Below are 19591 nucleotides of genomic sequence, written 5' to 3'. Positions count from 1 at the left end.
GTTATTCACTTCACCTGTCAGTGCTCATAATGTTATGGCTGATCGGTGTATCTTACAACACTATCACTGTCAGTACACATGCCTTATCGGTCGTGAAAATCTTGATATTGATTTAGGGACAATGACATGGCTGATAGCTAGCTTGTCTTGTTGTTAAACATAGTGTCAAATTATATTTATTGTTTGTCAACCGTACACAGTGTTATTGACTTTGAGTGTTGCTAGCATAGCGTTACCTCTCTGACTCAAAGGGCTCTGTGAGTGGAAGGGACTAGAAAACATCTCCTGCTGCCAAGTCGTAACCATGGTTCCTCCTATTTACTGGAGTAGTGAACAACGTTTCCATTGCATTAGAACCTGAAGGATGTCCGTTACGCATCGGATGGTTCTGGCCTCCATGTCGGCCATTGAATCCTGATAATAGCTGCATTTTTGAGCTGATTCATAAAGCATTTCACAATAAAATATTACTCAACATCCCCACATTGTAAAATGTACTTCATAATCTAGTATGTTGTCATATACACAGTGCAGAGATAACAGCCTTATGTCTTACCGCTGACTGTGAGTCTGGATTTTCTTACATACTTGGTGCCTAAAGGGATAGTTTTGTTGCAGACATAGTACATCACACATCTTGACTGAGGAACCGTATTGTAGGTTACATAGAAAGGTGAAGGTCAGAAGGGTTACCATGTGACCAAGGTTCCATCGGCTGAAACACAGTAGAGCGTAAATGTTGTGTTTGCTAGTAAGTGTTGCTAACATTTGCTAGTATTTGTGTGTGTATGTGTGTGTGGAAATACCATGCATGTGGACTTGTAGTCTGGCTTTGGTCAGTAGTTCTCAGCCTTTTGCTCATGCCTGAAGCAGCCAAAATAAAATTAAGTGTACACAATACTTTATGGCTTTTCATGCAAGTATTATGTATGATCCAGTGGTCAGGATGTTTTTCCTCCACCTGTAAACTGTTAAGATGAAAGTGTCTCTCTCTGTTTGTGTTATCAAACAGAATTAGCTTTTTCCTTCACAGTCATAGTTGTGTCTGAAAATATGCCCCTTTGGCAATCCACTCTCTTTTTTCTTCCCCTTTCTACTCTCTTTTGTTATGCTTTTCATTTCCTGTAGGTGATCTCAGGTCACTGGGTATAATTGCATCTTGCACGATTGACTATATGAGCTACAGTGAGAATAGAGATTACAGCCCCCCTGTGTGTGTTTGCACATTTGTGTGTGTGCATGCACACATGCAGGTGTTGGTCTTTCCTCCCCTGTAGTCTCACTGCACTGTTGTGTTTCTGGTTGCTTTTGTTGTTTAGTGGTATATTTTTATTCTTGGGGATAACGTGAAGTCCTCCCATGATACTTGCAATGCTGGCCTTTTTAATAACAAAAAAAACAAACAAAAAAAACACTTCTCTAAAATGTCAACAGTTTGCTTCTGTATTCAGAGGCTGCTGTTACTATGCTGTCCTCATTATTATTACTGCTCTCTCCACCGAAACATACTAAACCATTAATGTTCAGTAGCATTCTTTATGGTCGTGATTCCCAACATGGGGTCAGGACTCCTAAAAGGGGTCTCAGGATTAATTGGAATGGTTGGGAAATGATTAACAGTTTAGGAAATCAGATAAATTTCTGCCACACAAATCATATTGATTTTTTTCATACAACATTCATTCGTGCTAATATAAGTGATTATTTTGACCTTTTCATGCCTTTTAAATTACTCAAATAAAACAAGAAATAACTATTTGGAAACCAGTGGTGAGTCAGCATTCCTTCGTTTTGAGGGGTCATGAGCCAAAAAGGGTGGGAACACTTGTTTTAGGGCTTATTAATATCCGTTACAGAAAATTAAGAATGCCACTCACTGTGTAAACAGCAAAGGTTTTTAAATACACAAAGAAACACACTGCGCTAATTTCTAGTACAGTGATCGGATGCAGTTTATAGACTAAACATTACTCATCACCGTTTAAAGACTCAAAGGGAGGAACCCTTTTAGGTACTCTGCTAAATAATGACAGACACCATATTTAAAATCTTCTCTACACAAACAGACCCAAGACCCAACAAAGGTATAATGGCCTAAAGAAGTGTTGCTGGTGTGGTGTTGGAGCTGGAAAGTGTTACACGGCACAGTCAGTGATGCATGCGTAACACATACAGACACAGAGGAAACTGTCTTGATTCGATATGCTGTTTGCTTGTTGGTTCATCCAGTGAGAAAACATTTCAAAGATGAGCAGCTTTTCATGAGCATGTATGATTCATTCTGGGCTGTTTGACCTGTGGATGAGCCTATGATTCACAGTTCAAATTAGTTCTGCTGGCCAAGTAGCTCGGCTGCTGCAGCACTCACATGGACAGGAACGCAATTCACTCAGCCCGTTAAGGAACAGATGCTTTATTTTAATACAATGTTCTAATCCCCACTCGGTTAGCTGTTGCAGAAAGTCAGTTAATTTGAGTTGACTTCGCTTAGCAGTGGGACTACTTTATCTCCATGAGGCGAGGATTGATCCCCTTCAGTGAATCTCAAAACCAATATGACTTTGACCAACTTCTCTTCATAAGTTCCAGATTGACATTGGTGCTGAGCATATGTAGAGAGGAAATTGGTATTTGACCAGCGCCAGTGTGTGTATGTGACTTTTGCTTTCACTTTGGCCCTTCAGTAAAGTTCACTCTGCTACAGGGCTATCCACCTCAGAGCTCATTCCTTATTTCCATGAATTCTCTTTGCATTTCAGCTCCTCTCTCAAGTCTCCTGCTCACTTTTATGTGTGGCTGGTTAGGATGTTTGTCACGGATTGTTTTTGTTTCCTGTAAGGCACGACAGGTTTGATTTGGGTCACTTTTTTTGAAGATCCCTGACAGTGTCGCGTTGAATGATTGGGAGTGGTGGATACATGGACTCAGCTCTTGTGCAGACCCGTCTCTTTTGTAGGCACCAGTAGCTACTGAAGTGATGATGAGGGAATCTCGCCTTCCTGTGGCTCTCACACCAAAAACAAACAACCAAAAAGCAAACCAAGGTGTTCACACTCACCAGTATACAAACAGAAGCAGCGTGGACACACAAGCCTCTGTAAAACACAGACACAAGTTCACAGCAAAAAAAAAGGCTGGTTGGAGAATTCAGCTGTTTCTTTGAAGTCTGGACCTTTATTAATCAAAGAGCAGACATCTGATTTAAAGAGAATTATTGATGATTTGTTTGATAAGCACACAAAGTCCGCTCAAGTTTGCCGGACAAAAACTACATGTTGAATGTCTTATTGAAAGGCTGCAGTCTTTTTAGATTTGTTAGTAGAGATGGGAATAAATTTAAACAAAATTGGAAGCTTAAGAGAAGGAATGTATCACTTCTTATGTGACGGTATCTGTGTGGTGGTTGAGATTAAAAGTCTGAACGGAACATAAATACTCAATACTGAAGTCATCTAAAAAGAAATGAGCTGGCAGTAAGGTCACTGTGTCACCTGAGGTCAGGTTTTGGACAGCTGACATGATCAAGGATATGTGAATCTGTATGCAGGTGTGTACACGTCTGTATGGCTCCATGTGCAAGCATTTGTGTTTTGAAGATATGCTTGCATCAGATCAACGTGTCCTCAGTGTTTTCCTGCCTCAGGTTATGCCTCAGAGAACTCACAACTACCTCACTGCAGCATACTTGTTGTAACTTGGTTGTAATATGAGAGCAGCTGTTTTATAATGTATATGCCTATTTCTGTATATACAGAAATTACAGCATTTTCTGTAACATATGTAGAGTGGACAATTATTAACAGTATTATGTGTTTTTTTGGCACCATATACAGTTAGGCAAAGAATGTTAGCGAGCAGCTGCCTATTTTTACATCCAGACATTACAGGGCAGACATTACAGGGCAACATTAGTATTTATTTGGAATTGTATTTCTATATCTAATATTCATTCTCCTTGTTGCTCCACAAACACCTTAAGGAAATATCTGGGTTTTTAGATGATTCTAACCTTGTCTGTCTGCTGTTTGATGTTGGACAGGTAGTATATAGTGGATTTTAAAGAAACTTTTTTTTCTAAGAATAACTGACAGCTTTTGCAGGAAATAAGGTTGATGAGAGCTGTGAGACTGTATAGTTGCTTTAATAATGAAATACATACTCTTTATATCTGCAACTGCCGTTAACCCTCCTACACACTAAATATGCTGTCACAATATAGGACTGTGAACAGTGACCTCCAAGCTGCCTTTACCCTGATACCTGCACAGAGCTTGTAGTAAATCTCTCTCTGGTTGTGTGTTATATGGACTTGGACTCCTTGCCTGATTCCCTCAAGGCCATTACTCAAACAGAAAGAAGGAGCTACTGTACCATAGAAATGCTTCTATATCTTGGCTGAGTGACGCATAACATAGCCATACTAAGTCAGAAGTGTTTGTTTATAATGCAATAACTAACCACTATCATAATGAAGTTCCTAATTGTCTGCTGTTTGCAAACATAACTACAGTACATAATCTGTGGTATTTACTGTGGTATCGTGCTGACTAATGGTCTTGGGGTTTGTGTTTATGTATTACAGTCTGTATACATTTGCAGGTTTTTATCCTGCCTCCCCACAATCTCTGTAGATGTTTTTTACTGAATAACTTGAGACAGGTTGTACCTGTTTCTCCCTCCAGAATAGACTTTCTTTTCAGACACGCACTTTCTAAATCTAGCATGGTTTAAATGGGTACCTGGGACGAGCAACACAAGCAGTGTGCTACATGAGCTGGAAGGATGTGAGCACTGCAGAGGTCTCTCAATAATGCATGTTATGTATACACATGGGAGGAAAGATTATTATCTCCAAAAAGGGAGGTGAGCCTCCTTCACTCGACATCAGAAGCAAATATTTTTGTCTAAAAGGTAAAATGAGTAATGTGAAAAGTCTATACAGGTGCCCATAAAGAATATGCAGTATATATATGAGTTTGCCAAATTAGTGACACACTTTTCATTTTTCATTTTGCTATTAGCCCTGCTGAAAGCTTAGCGTTCGTTCTCTTGCCCTCTAAGTCTCTCACACTGTAGTTCCGTTTTGCTCTTCTTGTTATCTCCAAAAAACTTTATACACTCAGTAGGAGAGGCACTCTATGACCCAGTTCTACAGCACAGTTTGAGATTTGATTTTGATATGAATTTGTATGCTTGTGTTAGTGTGTGTACGTGTCTATGTGCACATGTGTGCATCAGAGATTTACCATGGCGAGGCTACATTCTCTTAGACCAATGCCTCTGCTGCCTGGCTTCTTGGCTTATTCATCCATTCCCATTGGATAGACCCTCTCTTTACTGTCCCACCAGTAACAGTTTAGCCTACTATCATGATAACACCATTTTGCCACCCCAGAGTCCTCACTATCGCCCTGTCCCAATTCTCCACAGACAGCCAACTCTCCCTTACACTGTATCCCGTATGACTGATTTTATCAAAGCCTGACTAAAAGCCTAAAGATCAAGTATCTGATCCAGTTATACTGAAGAAAAACTGCATGTGTGTGTGTCTGTGTGTATGGGTTTGTGTGTCCTTGTATTAATCATGTTGTGGGAACATTACTCTTGTCACATAGTCACATTATGGGGACTCCCGCGCCCCACTTTGGGATGAAGAGCTGGTCCCATAGGGTAAACCCTTTTAAGGTTAAGACTTTTGGTCGAGGTTAGGTTAAGATAAAGTTGCACTACATTCATTACATACAAGGTGATGCACAGGCACAAGTACACTTCAAAATACAACTTCTCCAATGATAAAACGTCTTCTTATGAACAATTTATTATAGAATATTTAAAGGACGCCAGCGGAACCTTAGGGGTTCGGAATTAAAACAATGATCCCAGCCTATCATACTTTCTCACGTAGTCTTCTATCCAGGTTGTGGTCAGCTTCAACCCTGCTTAGGGTAAGGGTTAGACTTAGGCATATAGTTGTTATGGTTAAACGTAGAGTACAACCTAGTCCCAGGAGAATTCTAAATTAATGATCTCATATTGTTAACAGCATGACACAGAAATGCTATGCAGTATTTAAATAACAACCTTTGTGTGTATATGTCTGTGTGTGTGTGTGTGTGCCAAATGTAAAGCAGTCTTGCTAATTACACTACTTTGTGGAGTGATTCTTCTTCCCTCCCTTGTGTGAGTCACACACACTAACACATATGTCGCTATTTTTCACTGTGTACTAATTAGCTGCTCATTTTAAACCGTAGGAATATTTAGTCTGAAAAAAAAGAAATAAGGAGGATAATTATTAAACATAAATGTTTTTAGTTATGGAGTTTTATCAGTATAGCAGTGAATAGAGGAACATATGTACTGACACACTTAGGGGAGGCTAAAGGACACTTAAGGCCACGGCATTTGAGTATATAGCTGGTGGGAAATGTTTTATCTGTAGTTCGCACATTGAGGGGACTGTTGGAAGCAAGTTTGTGTGTATGTGTAAGTGTGCGTATGTGAGGAATCATCGAATAAAATGCATTTAATGCAGGTAGAATGGGTTTATGCTGACATCACCTTGCATACACGCAAGCACACACACAAGGATAACCATGCACACACATACACATTACCTACACACATGCACATACAGAGTTGTTTCACATACCATATATATGGTAATACTAACCCGCACAACCACATACACCACATGTGTATATAAAAGAGGTAGAAAAGGCACTCAGTTGGGCTGAAATAAATGCACATATGGCCTCCTCATTTTTCCTCCTTCAATACTAAAAATGCTTCTTTTCCGCACAGTTCTTCTGCATAATCTGTGAGATCCCCCAGGCTTTAGGGCTCATGGGCAGAATATGAAAATAACTAACTCGGCCAACACTTTACCGCAGCATCAAAATGCAACTCTGAGAAAAATGGGTGAGTTGGGGGGAAATATTCCATTGACAAGCTGCCTTAATTACCTGCCATGAGTAATTCCAATTCCAATAAACTGAGCAGAAACATCAGGGATAACCCCAAGCATAGTATAGAGCTGTTAAACTTACATCCATAATAAGGTAATATGTGCTATGGTAAGATCTGTTAGACTGGGTCAATCATTCATAAGGTTCTTCCTATGGCTCACCTCTTTGCAACATAACACATATAGGTCGAAGAGATGGGGAAATGAGATGTTTTAGGAGCCAAAGATGGGGGAGATTTAATAAATCTGGCCTGATATGGTGCTGAGGCATGCTAGAGGCATAGCTCACTAAATGATGAGAGGATGATAATGAGGACAAAATGGAGGGAGGAAGAAGGGAAGAGAGTAGGTGTATAAAATCATGTCTCACAGGTTTCTGTTTTTGTTTGTTTTTTTATGCCATCCTCTATTTTTGTGCTAAGATTAAATTGTGGTGTTCCATCATTCAAGTGCCCTGCTGGGGCAATGTAACAGAGAGCAATGCAATCTTTCCTTTTGCACCAATTCCGATATGTGCTCCATAGAACGTGAGGTCATGTATAATATCCTGTCTGCCTTGCTGTTTAATATCATCCTCAGTAATGCAAGGCAGTGTCCATTTGTAGGCATATAGTGGCTTTAAATATTCAGATGTATTAGTAGGTATTTCTTGCAGTGCCTTTATATATAAGGTTTATAGAACACTTCAGCTTCATGTTAATTTAAAATTCCATGTTGCATCAGTTGAAGAAAATCTAAACAAAATTACCAACAATTTGACATGCTGCTGTGAGTACAGCACACTTATACAGGCACACAAGGTCTCCTCCAGTGATGTTGCATGATACACTCATCTGGTAGCTTTCGATTTATTTCATCTCTGTGAAGTTTAGATCCGCAGGTCCTTTTATTTTTTATGTCCCTCCTCACTGTGGAGTTGAATGTGGTGGTATTGCAGCCTACCAATGATATGAAAAGTTAAATGAAGCATGAGGATTGCAAATATGAGCATGAGTTAACAGTCATGCAAGCATTTATGTACATGGGACCAGTTTATTTTTTATGTTCTCTTGGAAATGTGCATGTATGATACCTGTAGTAGTATGCTTTACAAAGCAGCTTTGTGGTCCATTTTGACTTGTTTTTAGTAACATAATACAACTATGAAATTTTAAACTTGCTCAACAAGTAAATTATACATCTATATTTAAACTTTTCCTTAAATTCTATTTATTTATTTTTCTAAAAAATAATAAAATCAAAAACTTTGTTCCTGTATTTATTTTGGTGTCTGATTCCACTAACCTTGGCAAATCTCTAGAGTGACCAGCTCATTGCTGTTTTGAGCATCTCAACAAACAAGAATAACTCACATCTATTGGATTTGTGTTTGTCCAGTCATCTATGCTGCATATCCACTGTGACATGAATCCTCCATTTGCATAACAAGGAGCTCATGTTGACTCATAATGTTGACACTGTTTAGAGTAAACTGTGAGTAAGGCTGCTCTGCAGAGACATGCTGCTCAGGTGAATTTCTATTATTTTGTTCACAGGCATTTACATAAATGGTCACTCAGGTCACTCAGTGTGTGTGAGCAAAAGGAGTTGTGATGTGTGCATAAATATGTTGTTTCAGACATTGGCACACACACACACACACACCACAGGGGCCAAATAGTCCATTAAAAAGCCTTCATGTTTTTATAATGAAGGTTGACTGTGTCTTTGCTAAGTCCAAACTCCTTTCATTTTAGGTTAAGGTCAAATATTTATCTTGTTGCCTTAACACTGTAATAGTATACTGCACCATGGAATTGTATCTTATTTATGTAGCTAGACTATATATTTTTTTCTTTAGGGAAACAGAGTGAGACGGTGAGAGAACTACTCGACAGTGAAGAAAAAAATATTTGCTGCCTAAAGTTTTTGCTCCTTTGCACTTCTCTTTCTCATGTCCAGGAAAGGAAGAAGCACAGAGGTTCTATTATTATTATAGTGTACATACACTCCACTATTTGCATAAAGTTCACATTCCTATACTGCTCCATGTTAGTCTGAAGTGATATCTTTCAGGAAAACACATAACTTTGCAGAACTCGATCCCGGTGTCTTTTAACACCCTGAGAGGGAGCCCATGCAGAATGTTAACTACTTGCCTTGTCTATACCAATGACCTGTATCAACATTGCTCTCAAATCCCTTTCATTCACTGAGAAGGAGAAAAGAGCTCTGTGATGCCTGCCGTAACCGGGTTTTAAAGGCTAGTTTTGAAAGAAGAGTTATGGTTGACCTTTCTTATTGTATTTTTAAAGTAACTTTGACTCAGTTAGGGAGACTTAGCCTTAGAATTATGATTTCAATCTGCCCACTGCACATATTTTCTTTAAATTTTCTCCTTGCCATGTTTGTGTGTGACTGTAAAAATAGCCTTTACAGGACTTTTACGTGTGACTTTCTTGACCTTTAAAACTGGAAAATGTTCATAGTAAAATATGATCATTTTAATCATGATTATGCTGGTGATCTTCTGACTTCTCATCTAGTGACATTAAAAGGTTAAATGTTCCTCTTTTTCAACAGTCCTAACATTGGCACATACAAATGTTGGTATGCTAATGTTAGCATTCAGCTCATAGCGTAACTGCTGTTGAGTCTCAGTAGATGCAGAGTCTAAAACAGTATAACTTGATGAACATAAGGCTGAGCCTGAGGGCCACGGTATACAGGATAATCTATTTTAATAAAAGTAATAATATGGTCTTTTGTCTAGCACCACCCTCAGAGCACACTTCACTGTTACTTTCCCACTATTGAGAAGGATCTAACTGTAGATCTGTCTGGTAATGTTTAGTTTATTTCAGATTGTATTTGTAATCCATACCTGCTGGTCACTGTTTTGCATGAACTGTCTAGTTTGTATTTACTACCTAAAGCTTTTTAGCTTTTCAGTGCACGCAAACACACACACACACACACACACACACACAGACAGACATAGTTTAATAAGCAGGTGATTGTTCATTTTGAAGTGGTAAGTATTAACCTGTCCTTGGTGAATCCACTGAAACATCTATATTAAGTTTTAGGTATTAGGTATAAGGTTACAGCAGAGCTTCATCATGAGATTCTGTGTTGTGAAAAAATGTTCCACAATGCAGCAGTTATCTCACTTAAAAGTTCCTGTTCTTTCTTGGTAAGATCACCGTAGACCAAATAAGTCAGTAAAACATTAAACCTCTAAGGAAAATTGAAAGCTTTAAAAAAAAACAAAGAGACATACAGACTTTTTATTCTTGATATTCTGAAAGGAGCACATATCCTATCTGTTAATACAGTGGACAGTAGGCTAAGCAAGTGGTAAACCTCAAGTTCAACAACAACAAAAAGTAGCCAAGTTTAATTTTAGTGAAATAAAGGTCAGCACATTAGCATTAGCAAACTTTTGTTTGTTTACTCTTGCTCAGCTATCTTGGTGTTCTGATTTCATCCATGGCATTTCTCAATATATCATCCCTATTGGCTGAAAAATGAAGAATGAAAGCTCATTCTTGACCTTAGAAATAGCTATTTTATTAAAATAATTTGATCCACTTACTAGCTTTTTCTGGACCTTTTAATGGTTAAGAATAATGGTGGACAATCATCCATAAATTCCAAGAGTAATTGCACCTTAAGTTCTCATTTTTATTTTAGGAAATTTCAAGGTAATACATCTACTTCAGGATGCTTGGTAAAACATTTCCACTGATTGGCTGCTCTGAGATTTTGTTAAAGGCTTTTACCAAAGTTGTGGAGCCAAGATTTCAATGGCACAATCATCACCAACCTTTATACAGCTAACAGTGGTGCTCTAAGGGTGTGAGGCTCCATTACACTGCCATCGCCACCCCTACCAACAGTAGATCTCACTTTTCATCTGCTATGCTGTAGCTCTCACACACTCCTCTCCTCTCTAGTGCACATATACCTGCACATAGTGTTGTTTGCATGCAGCATCCCCTTCAATCCCCTAATGAAAGCTGCATAGAGACTTTGATAAAGGCTTGTTAGTGCTTCCTCCCCTGAGGTCGACAATTGAACCTGCCATTAGGTCTCCCAGGATCTTGACACAGATCAATCTGACACAATCCCATTGCAGCTTTCCAGGTAACAGTCACATAACAATCAGATGACTCCAGGGAGTCACTGTGCCCAGCCAAGAAAAAGTCCATCACATAACCCTACCCAAAACCATATCCAGTACCAGAAAGTGAATTTTTCATTTTCTGAAATGTCAAACCATTCATTTAAAGGTCCAGTGTGTAAAATTTAGAAGGATCTATTGGCAGAAATGTAATAAAATATTTCATTAGTGTATAATCACCTGAAAATAAGAATTGTTATATTTTTGTTACTCTAGAATAAGCCCTTTACATCTACAGAAGGTAGACCCACAATCTTTTTTACAAAGCACAAACCAAACAATGTCTCTAGATAGGACCTTTCCCATTTTTCGCGAGTTTTGCAGCCACCGTAGTTTCTTCTATACACTTGGAAGCTGAGCGATATTCAATCGTTTGCAATTTTCAATTTCACTGCTAGATGGCACTAAATCCTGCACACTGGTCCTTAAAGCATTAACATTTACTCATCAAGCCATGGCTTACTACCTTTAACTGAGGGGGGGGCTAAGACACACAGTGGATACAGACTTACCGCCCATTCTCCAGTAAGTGCATGCTTGTCAGAATCAGTGGCAGTCTAGATACTGTTGGTTGGCTTCTTTTTTAAGGGCAATTACAGAACAAAAACCATCTGTTTGACAGAGATGAAAGGAGACACTGTGTTTTGTCAGCTCTTTTACAGTTTGTTGAAAAATAATTATGAAGCCTTAGTGGCTCTCTGTGGGGGCATCTACTCTCTCTCTGTTTCTGAGTCATTACCCTTGAAACCGACTGATTTTTCTCTTTTTTTCAGAATCCAATGTATGTGTGCGAACAGGTTTTAGTTTTTTTTTTATGTTTTGCAGTGCAGCTTGCTAGCTTAGTTTGACCCCCTATCACTTAAATGTTGATAATGTAGTATTCATTGAGTTGAGTTGTGAAGGAGGTCACCATCTGGGCATACAGTACTTTCTTTGTCGCTGCACCACCTGCCCTCTCCCACTCAAATGTCATCTCCACCCATGCTCAGTCAATTGTAATTGATCTGTACTTACCTTTTCAATGACTTCACACTGAATGTATGTGACTTGTCTTCATTGTCAGAAATGTATGCACCCAACTGAATGCAGAGTTGAGAACACCTGCACCTTTTGATCACTCATCTTATGTATAAAAAGCTTTACACTGAACTATGCTACAGTACTAAAAAGAACTGTTCTATGTAGTTCAGAGTATTGGAAGAATACAAAGGATAGTGTGCATGTATCTGACCTTAAATCCATCACATAACAACTGCCAAGAAAATTAATTAAAAGGGCTCTCCACAGCAGTAACTGTCAATAATGCCACTGCAGTGTGTTCTTGAATTTGTGCCGACACATACCACCAGGCTTGGTGTGTCAGTCCTAGTGCATGTGTAAATATTTTGACAAGTGCAATAGCACAGAACTGACAGGCAGTCCACATAATCTTATACTGATAATGTGAGTGATATAAAAGACATATATAACACTCACTGTTGACTAATTGTTACAGAACGTTACCGAAAATGATAAATGTAGATCAAATTACAATTATAAATACAGATGACAAATAAATGTCATGTTTTAAAATATCAGTAGTAGTAAAGTTAGCAGTAACAGAATCCAGATAAGACTTTAAGGTACAAAACCCTTTCAGATATGGTCTGAGTGGCTTTAGGGAGATTACATGAATATTGATCTTAGTGGTGAACGTGACATTTTGGTAAATGAGATTTATGATATCAGTTTGCTGTTAGAGGGACAACCAATGTCGCCCCACCTTGGACATCCCACCACTGGTTTTTCAGCCAGTATGTAGCCATGCTCCTCATTAAATAAAGTTTGTATTGTATGATCATCATCATTATTAGTCACTTCTACTACTATAGTTGTTGCTCTTGTTGTTGATGTGCCCCAAGTGCTTGCTCATGGTGGGAACTGTTGGGCCTCTGTAAGTCATTTTATAAGGAGTACAGTCTAGACCTACTCCATTTGAAAATGCCCTAAGATAACTTTTGTTATGAATTGGAAACAAACAAATAAAATTGAATTGAATTGAATTGTATTCTCAGAGTTTTTTATTGGTTTCTATAGGACTGTGGTAAAAAACATGATAAAAGTGGAAGGGTTTCCTGACCTACGTATACTTGCCCTACCACATCCTGACAGTAGACACAACACAACACAAGCCATGTGAAAACCCCATGTAACTGAGAAATGCAACTGCCTAATTTGAGCTGTATTTAGTCCCTTCCTTACGTGTGATGTTGTTTTTTTCCTGTTGATTGTGTTTTTAGTTATATTTAAATTGTAACTGGTGTGCTGTTTTGGTCAGGTTTCCTTTAAAAAGATATTTCAATCTCAAGGGATTTTCTGGTTAAATAAGGTTAAAAGAAATAAAATAAAACAATCATCTTCTGGGCAAAATATCATTGATATGTTTTATGATTCTTTTATGATTTTAAGATTTAAAGCAGACAGACAGATTTTAGGTGCCTCAGTAAGTCCTCATGCGACTGCATTGCATCACCACGGTTAACTCACAGGTGGGCATTCAGGTGCTGCTGCTCACAGCTGTAATGTACTGCAAACATACCATTTACACCAGAGGTCTCAAAATGCCACTCCACATGCCATGGCCATTTCGCTTAAAGATTGATAAGAAGGTTTATTTATATTTTGGCTACAAACAACAAAGATGATATAAAATGATGATATAAAAATTTATAGAAACTACTGTTTCCAGTTTTTCCAGTATGATGTAAGCGATAAAAATATTGTCAGAATATTGCACTTTTTTGTAGTACTTGAACACTGAAGTGGCCCTCCTATGAGATGACATTACCATCAGTGGCTCCAAGGCAATTTGAGTTTGAGACTCCTGATTTACATTATAATTCATTATCGTATTGGAAACATACTGACTTTCCAGGGTATATATATATATATATATAGAATATATAGAATTTGCACATGACAATCATCCAGCAGGTGGTTTTGAGGCCCAGCCTGGATTGATGTGATTGCTTAAAGAAATATCTTTTCTGCTTCGTTTTTTCCACCTTGCATCTTCTGTGAAAACAGCTTATCCCTAGACTTTCTGACACTGGTTAAGCTCTAACATAAAAGTAAATGTAGTGTGGCGACAGTTCTCGTCATGCAAAAATACAGTAGTTTGTGTGATGGAACTGGAACAAATAGGATGCGTTGAAACTCACAATTTGTGCAACCATGCATCTTGCCCTGACATAGATCCTATTCTGCTTATTACAGATGTATTGCAGCAGACAAACTGATTTTTATAAATTGCATAAATTTGCATGTTATAGAGATTGATCCCAGTGGTGTGTTCTGGATAAATCAGCTTGTTTTGATTGAAAATTGGAGACATGCTCAACCTTTCAAGCACTGCCACTAAAATCGACTACTGTTTCAGTACCAAACAGATTTTTTACGAAACTGTAATACAAGAGACATTGTGTATTTATTTTGCATTAATTTCAGATTCAAACTGAATGTAATATATAGCTATAAACATAGTGAAAGTCTCTTTCATCAAGAGGAAACCAGGGCAGTTTTTTTCTTTGGGAATATACTTCAAGTGGTCCAGACAAGCCGGAGAGTGTGTGCTCAGTTTAGTGTCCCCTGGTGATTCGGGCCAGCTCTATGAACAATGCCCGCAGTGTAGTCTTATTGATTGAGTCAGTCTTCTAGTCTCAAAATGTGCAATTGCTGCTGAGTCACATGATAATGCCATTCATCCCCAATGAAAATCAAGACTCTCTGTATCACTTCTTAAGCTTGGCATTCCCCATTATTAGAGTCCCGTGTCCTAACATCTGTCCTCAGTGAAAACTAGCCAGCGCTATATTTAGCCCACCCGTCCAGCTTTATATAGGTCAAGAATCCCATCTACACTTCCACTGCTACACTTCAAGGCTGTAGCATTCTTGTTGCCTGTCCTGGCAGGATTAGTTAGTTTTCTCTGACCACTCCCATTCGACAGGCAGCACACAGTGTTGATAAGACCTGAAGGACTCCTAAACCAAATCTCCTGTGGGCAAAATCTAGAGCAAAAAGGAAAATAGTTTTTCCAGGCCCTGCTGTGTATTTTTAGTGTCCTACAGTTGAAGTGAGGGGAAAAGCCAGTTGTGTTTTGCTTCATTTCTGTGGCTATCAGGTGTTTTCCTCTGTGAGGCTTCCCACAGAGAAAAGCGCCTGACAGCCACAGAAGTATTGCTGCTTTGAAGTTTTTTGATCAACTTTCCCCACCCACAGGCTGTTAAATTCAGACCTTTGAAAATGTTGTACAATTGTCCTTTCCTTGGCGTCACTCTTTAATTCTTTAGGTTCACAAGGCAGCAAAAAGAGAACATTTGCTTGGGCACTTTCATTCTTAGAGTTTTTTGCCTTTGCCATTTGACTGTCCTTAACTTCCCAAGGTCTGTACATAACCATCATCAATATGTATATCTTTACTACCTTTACCACTTCCACTCTGTTCAGAGAAAAACAAGTTAAGCAAAAACAAGTATCTGGTTTTATTTACAGACAAAGACAGAACCACTCCTGATCATTACCTACTGTATCATCACATTTTGCACAGACCACTGCTGTGCTGTACACCACAGTATAACCGCTCATTTCACCAAACAAAACATCACAAATAGTGACCTTCACCGTTTGTGTCTGCCATCTAACCACCAAACACGCATATAATAACAGTAGCAATGGTAGTGTTTACAGTAATATGGGAAAATACTAATAATGATAATTGCTATTTAGTAGAAAACCGCAAACAAACTATAGTGCTCAGGTTTCTACTGGATATGTTTACTCAAACCGTTTTAGGTATGACTCATTTGTCTTAAAGATGTTTAATTCACCATAATCTGCCACAGTTAGCAGACATTTTCATCTGGGGTCTTGTCTGGGTGGATATTTGTTCCTCATTTAATTGAATACACTCATCCTCATTGTAACAGTTGGCAGGTTCCTTTGGACCTGAAACTGCAATGTGACAGAAAGTTATAAAGACATTTAAAGTCATTGTTGTAGAGACAAACTGAGTGAGTGTCACTTCACTTAATTTGCCTGTTGTCATGGTTTAAAATAGACAGTGTAGACAATTTTTATTTGGCAAATTGAATTTTCTAGCTTGTGTATTTTCAATAAAATTGGTCACACAGCTAAGAAGGCATAATACAGCAGCATCTGCAGTGAAGACTACTAATTCATTGAGCCTTTGTAGGAAGTAGGAAAAGTTCCAGTTTAATCATAAACATTTATTTTGGGGATCCCTAGTAGATAATATACAGAATTTTCTATACATTTTTATATTAAGAGAGAATGTGCTTTTTCCTGTTATTATTCAGAAGAAGTAAATGTATTTTCCATGCAGCAGACTTTTGCTTAATACAGATAATTTATAGACTCTCATTTGAGCAGTTGCTCTATGATACCATGTATACGTACTTAAACTGTATGGCTCATATATCACAAGCCTGTTAGAACGGCAGGGTACGGATCAGTTATTTGAAACAAATTACGCTGTATGTTCCTACATTGGAAAATGAGTTTGTAAATTGCAAAGAATAGCTTTCAAAAGAAAATAACTGTTAAATGTAAGGCACTTCCCTGATAACAAATTATTTTTTGAATTGTGCCAAATTCATAGCAGACATTTTAAGCACATTATTTTTGTCACTTTAACAAAGCAGTCTGATTAAGTGTTGTCATAAAAGAGATCCTGGGCCAATTAGATTTAAAAAAGGATGGGCTCCCAGGCAAAGAACAATCTGCAGATTTGTTTCCATGCCAGCTCTAACAGACGGAAAGAGAGGGGTGGTGGAGGAGGAAGGGATGTGGGAGAGGGAGATCGGCTTCTTTTTCATGCACAGCTCTCATCAGAGCCTTGAAAGTTAATTCGAGGTCAGTTAGTGTGCATGCTAAAATACTGTAGTTTGCAAAATAAAAGTTTGTGTTACCGCAAACCAGACGTTCTGTCAGACAGTTGACATCTCTGCCCTTTTCTTTGCTTGGTTTTAGGAGAATTTGCACAGCAAACCAGCAATGTGGCGATGGAACAAAATCAAATCACTACAATGAGCTGCTGAAGACTTCTTTTCCTCACAGACAATAATGTATAAAGATTGTATTTGAACAGGTGCTGAGTTTATGGTACATTTGGCCGCAAATCAAAAAAATCACAATATATCTCTAAAGGGAATAAACCAATTATCTTAAAGCAATTCTAACAAAGTCTCCTCTGTCTGTTTAAATGAAGAGATTCATTAGTGGATTGAGGCAGAGTAATCTAAAGAGTAGAGGGGCACTGTAACCCCTAAGGTTTGCCTACGGAGGACTATCATTGATTGTGATGCATGTTAATCTCCATTTCCTCGATTATGTGCGGGCCACTGTCGGTACATACCGTTTGTTCAAAGTCAGGGTGACTTTCTTTTACCGTGCTTTAGTCCTCTGTGTTGCACAGAGAAAAGAGGGAGAGAGAGAGATGATGAGGAATGGGGGGAAACAGAAAGATGAGCAGAGGAGTAAACACTGAGACAGGTGTCTGGCAAGGGACAATGATTAGATTTATAAACCAACCAATGTTATTTTCTCTGCTTGGGGACTGCTGCAAGACATTAAGCACTAACTGATGCTCCCAATGTCCCACTGCAGAGACACTTTTCCCTCCATCCTCCTCCTTGGTATCCCAATCCTCTTCTCCTGTAGTCCCTCACATTCCCCCCTGCCTCTACTTTGCATTTCTTCTCCCCTTTCCTCTTTTCCCTTAGGTGCGATTAGATTTTTTCCCTCAAGTCTGACCAAGATGGATTGGCCTTGAAAGCATCCTTTCTGCTTCCATCACTATCCTTGCGTTTTCTCCTACTCAGTCAGGGGTGTGTCATCCTTCCCCCCTGTCTCCCCAGACCATTGGCTGGCACACAGCATCCAATATTTTCTCCAGCTGGAGTGGAACTGAGCACATTAGGGATGGGTCTGTTAAGGTGATCATCTTGCTTGTGCGATGCCCAGGGACCATTTTTCTTCATTTGAGAGCGTCTGTCTTGCTGCCAATACTATAGATTTTCTATCAGCTCCTTAATCATGGCCCCATGATTGGGAAAGTGATTGGTCGGGCTCCCTGATATAAAAACTCTAGTATCAATTTTGTGTCTGTCAGGGCACATAGCCTAGGTTATTAGACAGTCATTTGAACAGTTATACGAAATGTTCCTTCCTTCAACCCCACCATCCTCCCACTGGAGCAGGCTCGGCTTTATTCTGCATGCACACTCTGCTGCAAAATCTGTCAGAAAAAGGAATCGCCGCAGTCCAAGCGTCTATGTCCTGATTCCACTTTTTAGTCAAACAGCTTTATGATTTCACAACCTGTTCAAGGCTGGAAATAAGCGTATTAGTTTTGGAGAGTTGGTGGGGGGGCGCAACATGGAGATGTATATTTTTCAGTTCCATGGAGGGCTAGTAGTCAGAGGAAAAGATCATTTAACAGAACAAACTTTTTTCCAACAGATTAAATGACGAGGCTAACGCTATGTAACTCTTTTCCTGTCTCCCTCTAGGTCATCTGATGGTGTGTGCACAGCAGGAACAGTGGTGGTGAGCCGTCTGAAGATGGGGGAGATGGAGGAGGTTGACGTTGACCACATCACCACCGACATACCATCACATAAGGTAAAACAGCAGGGTGAAGAGAAAAGCAGGAGTCTCCATCCTCCAGATGCCTAGCGCTAATGCTAGGATTAGACTGGCACTGCTCAAGTCCTCCAATGAGATTAAATAAACTTCAGTAAACCCTAATGGGGATTTAGAGGATGTCTGTGTGTGTGTGTGTGAGATGAATGTGTCCAGGAGTAAATTTGTGTTGTCCCTTTGTCATAGAAAAAAATTAAACAGAGAAATTAGCATTTTGACATTCACACACTTGACTCTGTTTGTGTGTGATTGTGTAGCCAGTCCTACAATCTTCCGTCATCTGACCAAGTGGAAGATATTTCTTGAATGTGGCTCCCTTGCCACTGCCGCCACCCCCTTCTCCACTCTAATCTCATACAATACATATGCTTAACTCGGCTCTGTAGTGACTCAGTAATCGTAATCAGGGAAGAGAAAGAGGAAGAAATAGTATGCTCCTTCAGAGTTTGACAGTAAACCGAAGATTGTGTCATCTGAATGGGGTGCCTTCACACCAGAAATGAAGTTGTATGTACTCTGATTTCACTTAATTTTCTGTACATTCCTAATGAAGCCAGATTAGTTAAACATTTGTCAAGTGTATATGTGCTTTAGAGGCAGAGTCTGGTATGAAAAAGTGAAGAAGGAGCTTTAAGGATATTTCTAAGGGGGAACGTTCTGATTTTCTATCACCACAGCACAGCTCTGCAAGGCAGCATGGAGACTTGTAGTTCTTGCCTGCTTTTGATTTGCTAGTGTGCGTGTGTGTGTGTGTG

General features: G+C 39.0%; 1 protein-coding gene across 1 annotated transcript in view; it reads left to right on the top strand.

Annotated features, from left to right (window-relative positions):
* inpp4b (inositol polyphosphate-4-phosphatase type II B) overlaps positions 1-19591 on the top strand; it is a gene marked incomplete in the record, with an annotated part of 103360 nt that overhangs the window by 26911 nt on the left and 56858 nt on the right. Inside the window, 1 exon segment of the mRNA XM_035659923.1 lies at positions 18704-18815. Coding sequence (XP_035515816.1) covers positions 18704-18815 — 112 coding nt within the window.

Source organism: Morone saxatilis, unplaced genomic scaffold, assembly GCF_004916995.1.
Source record: "Morone saxatilis isolate NCDOM2014 unplaced genomic scaffold, NCSU_SB_2.0 Contig17, whole genome shotgun sequence".
NCBI classification, from domain to species: domain Eukaryota; kingdom Metazoa; phylum Chordata; class Actinopteri; family Moronidae; genus Morone; species Morone saxatilis.
This window is presented reverse-complemented; position numbering and strand designations above follow the sequence as displayed.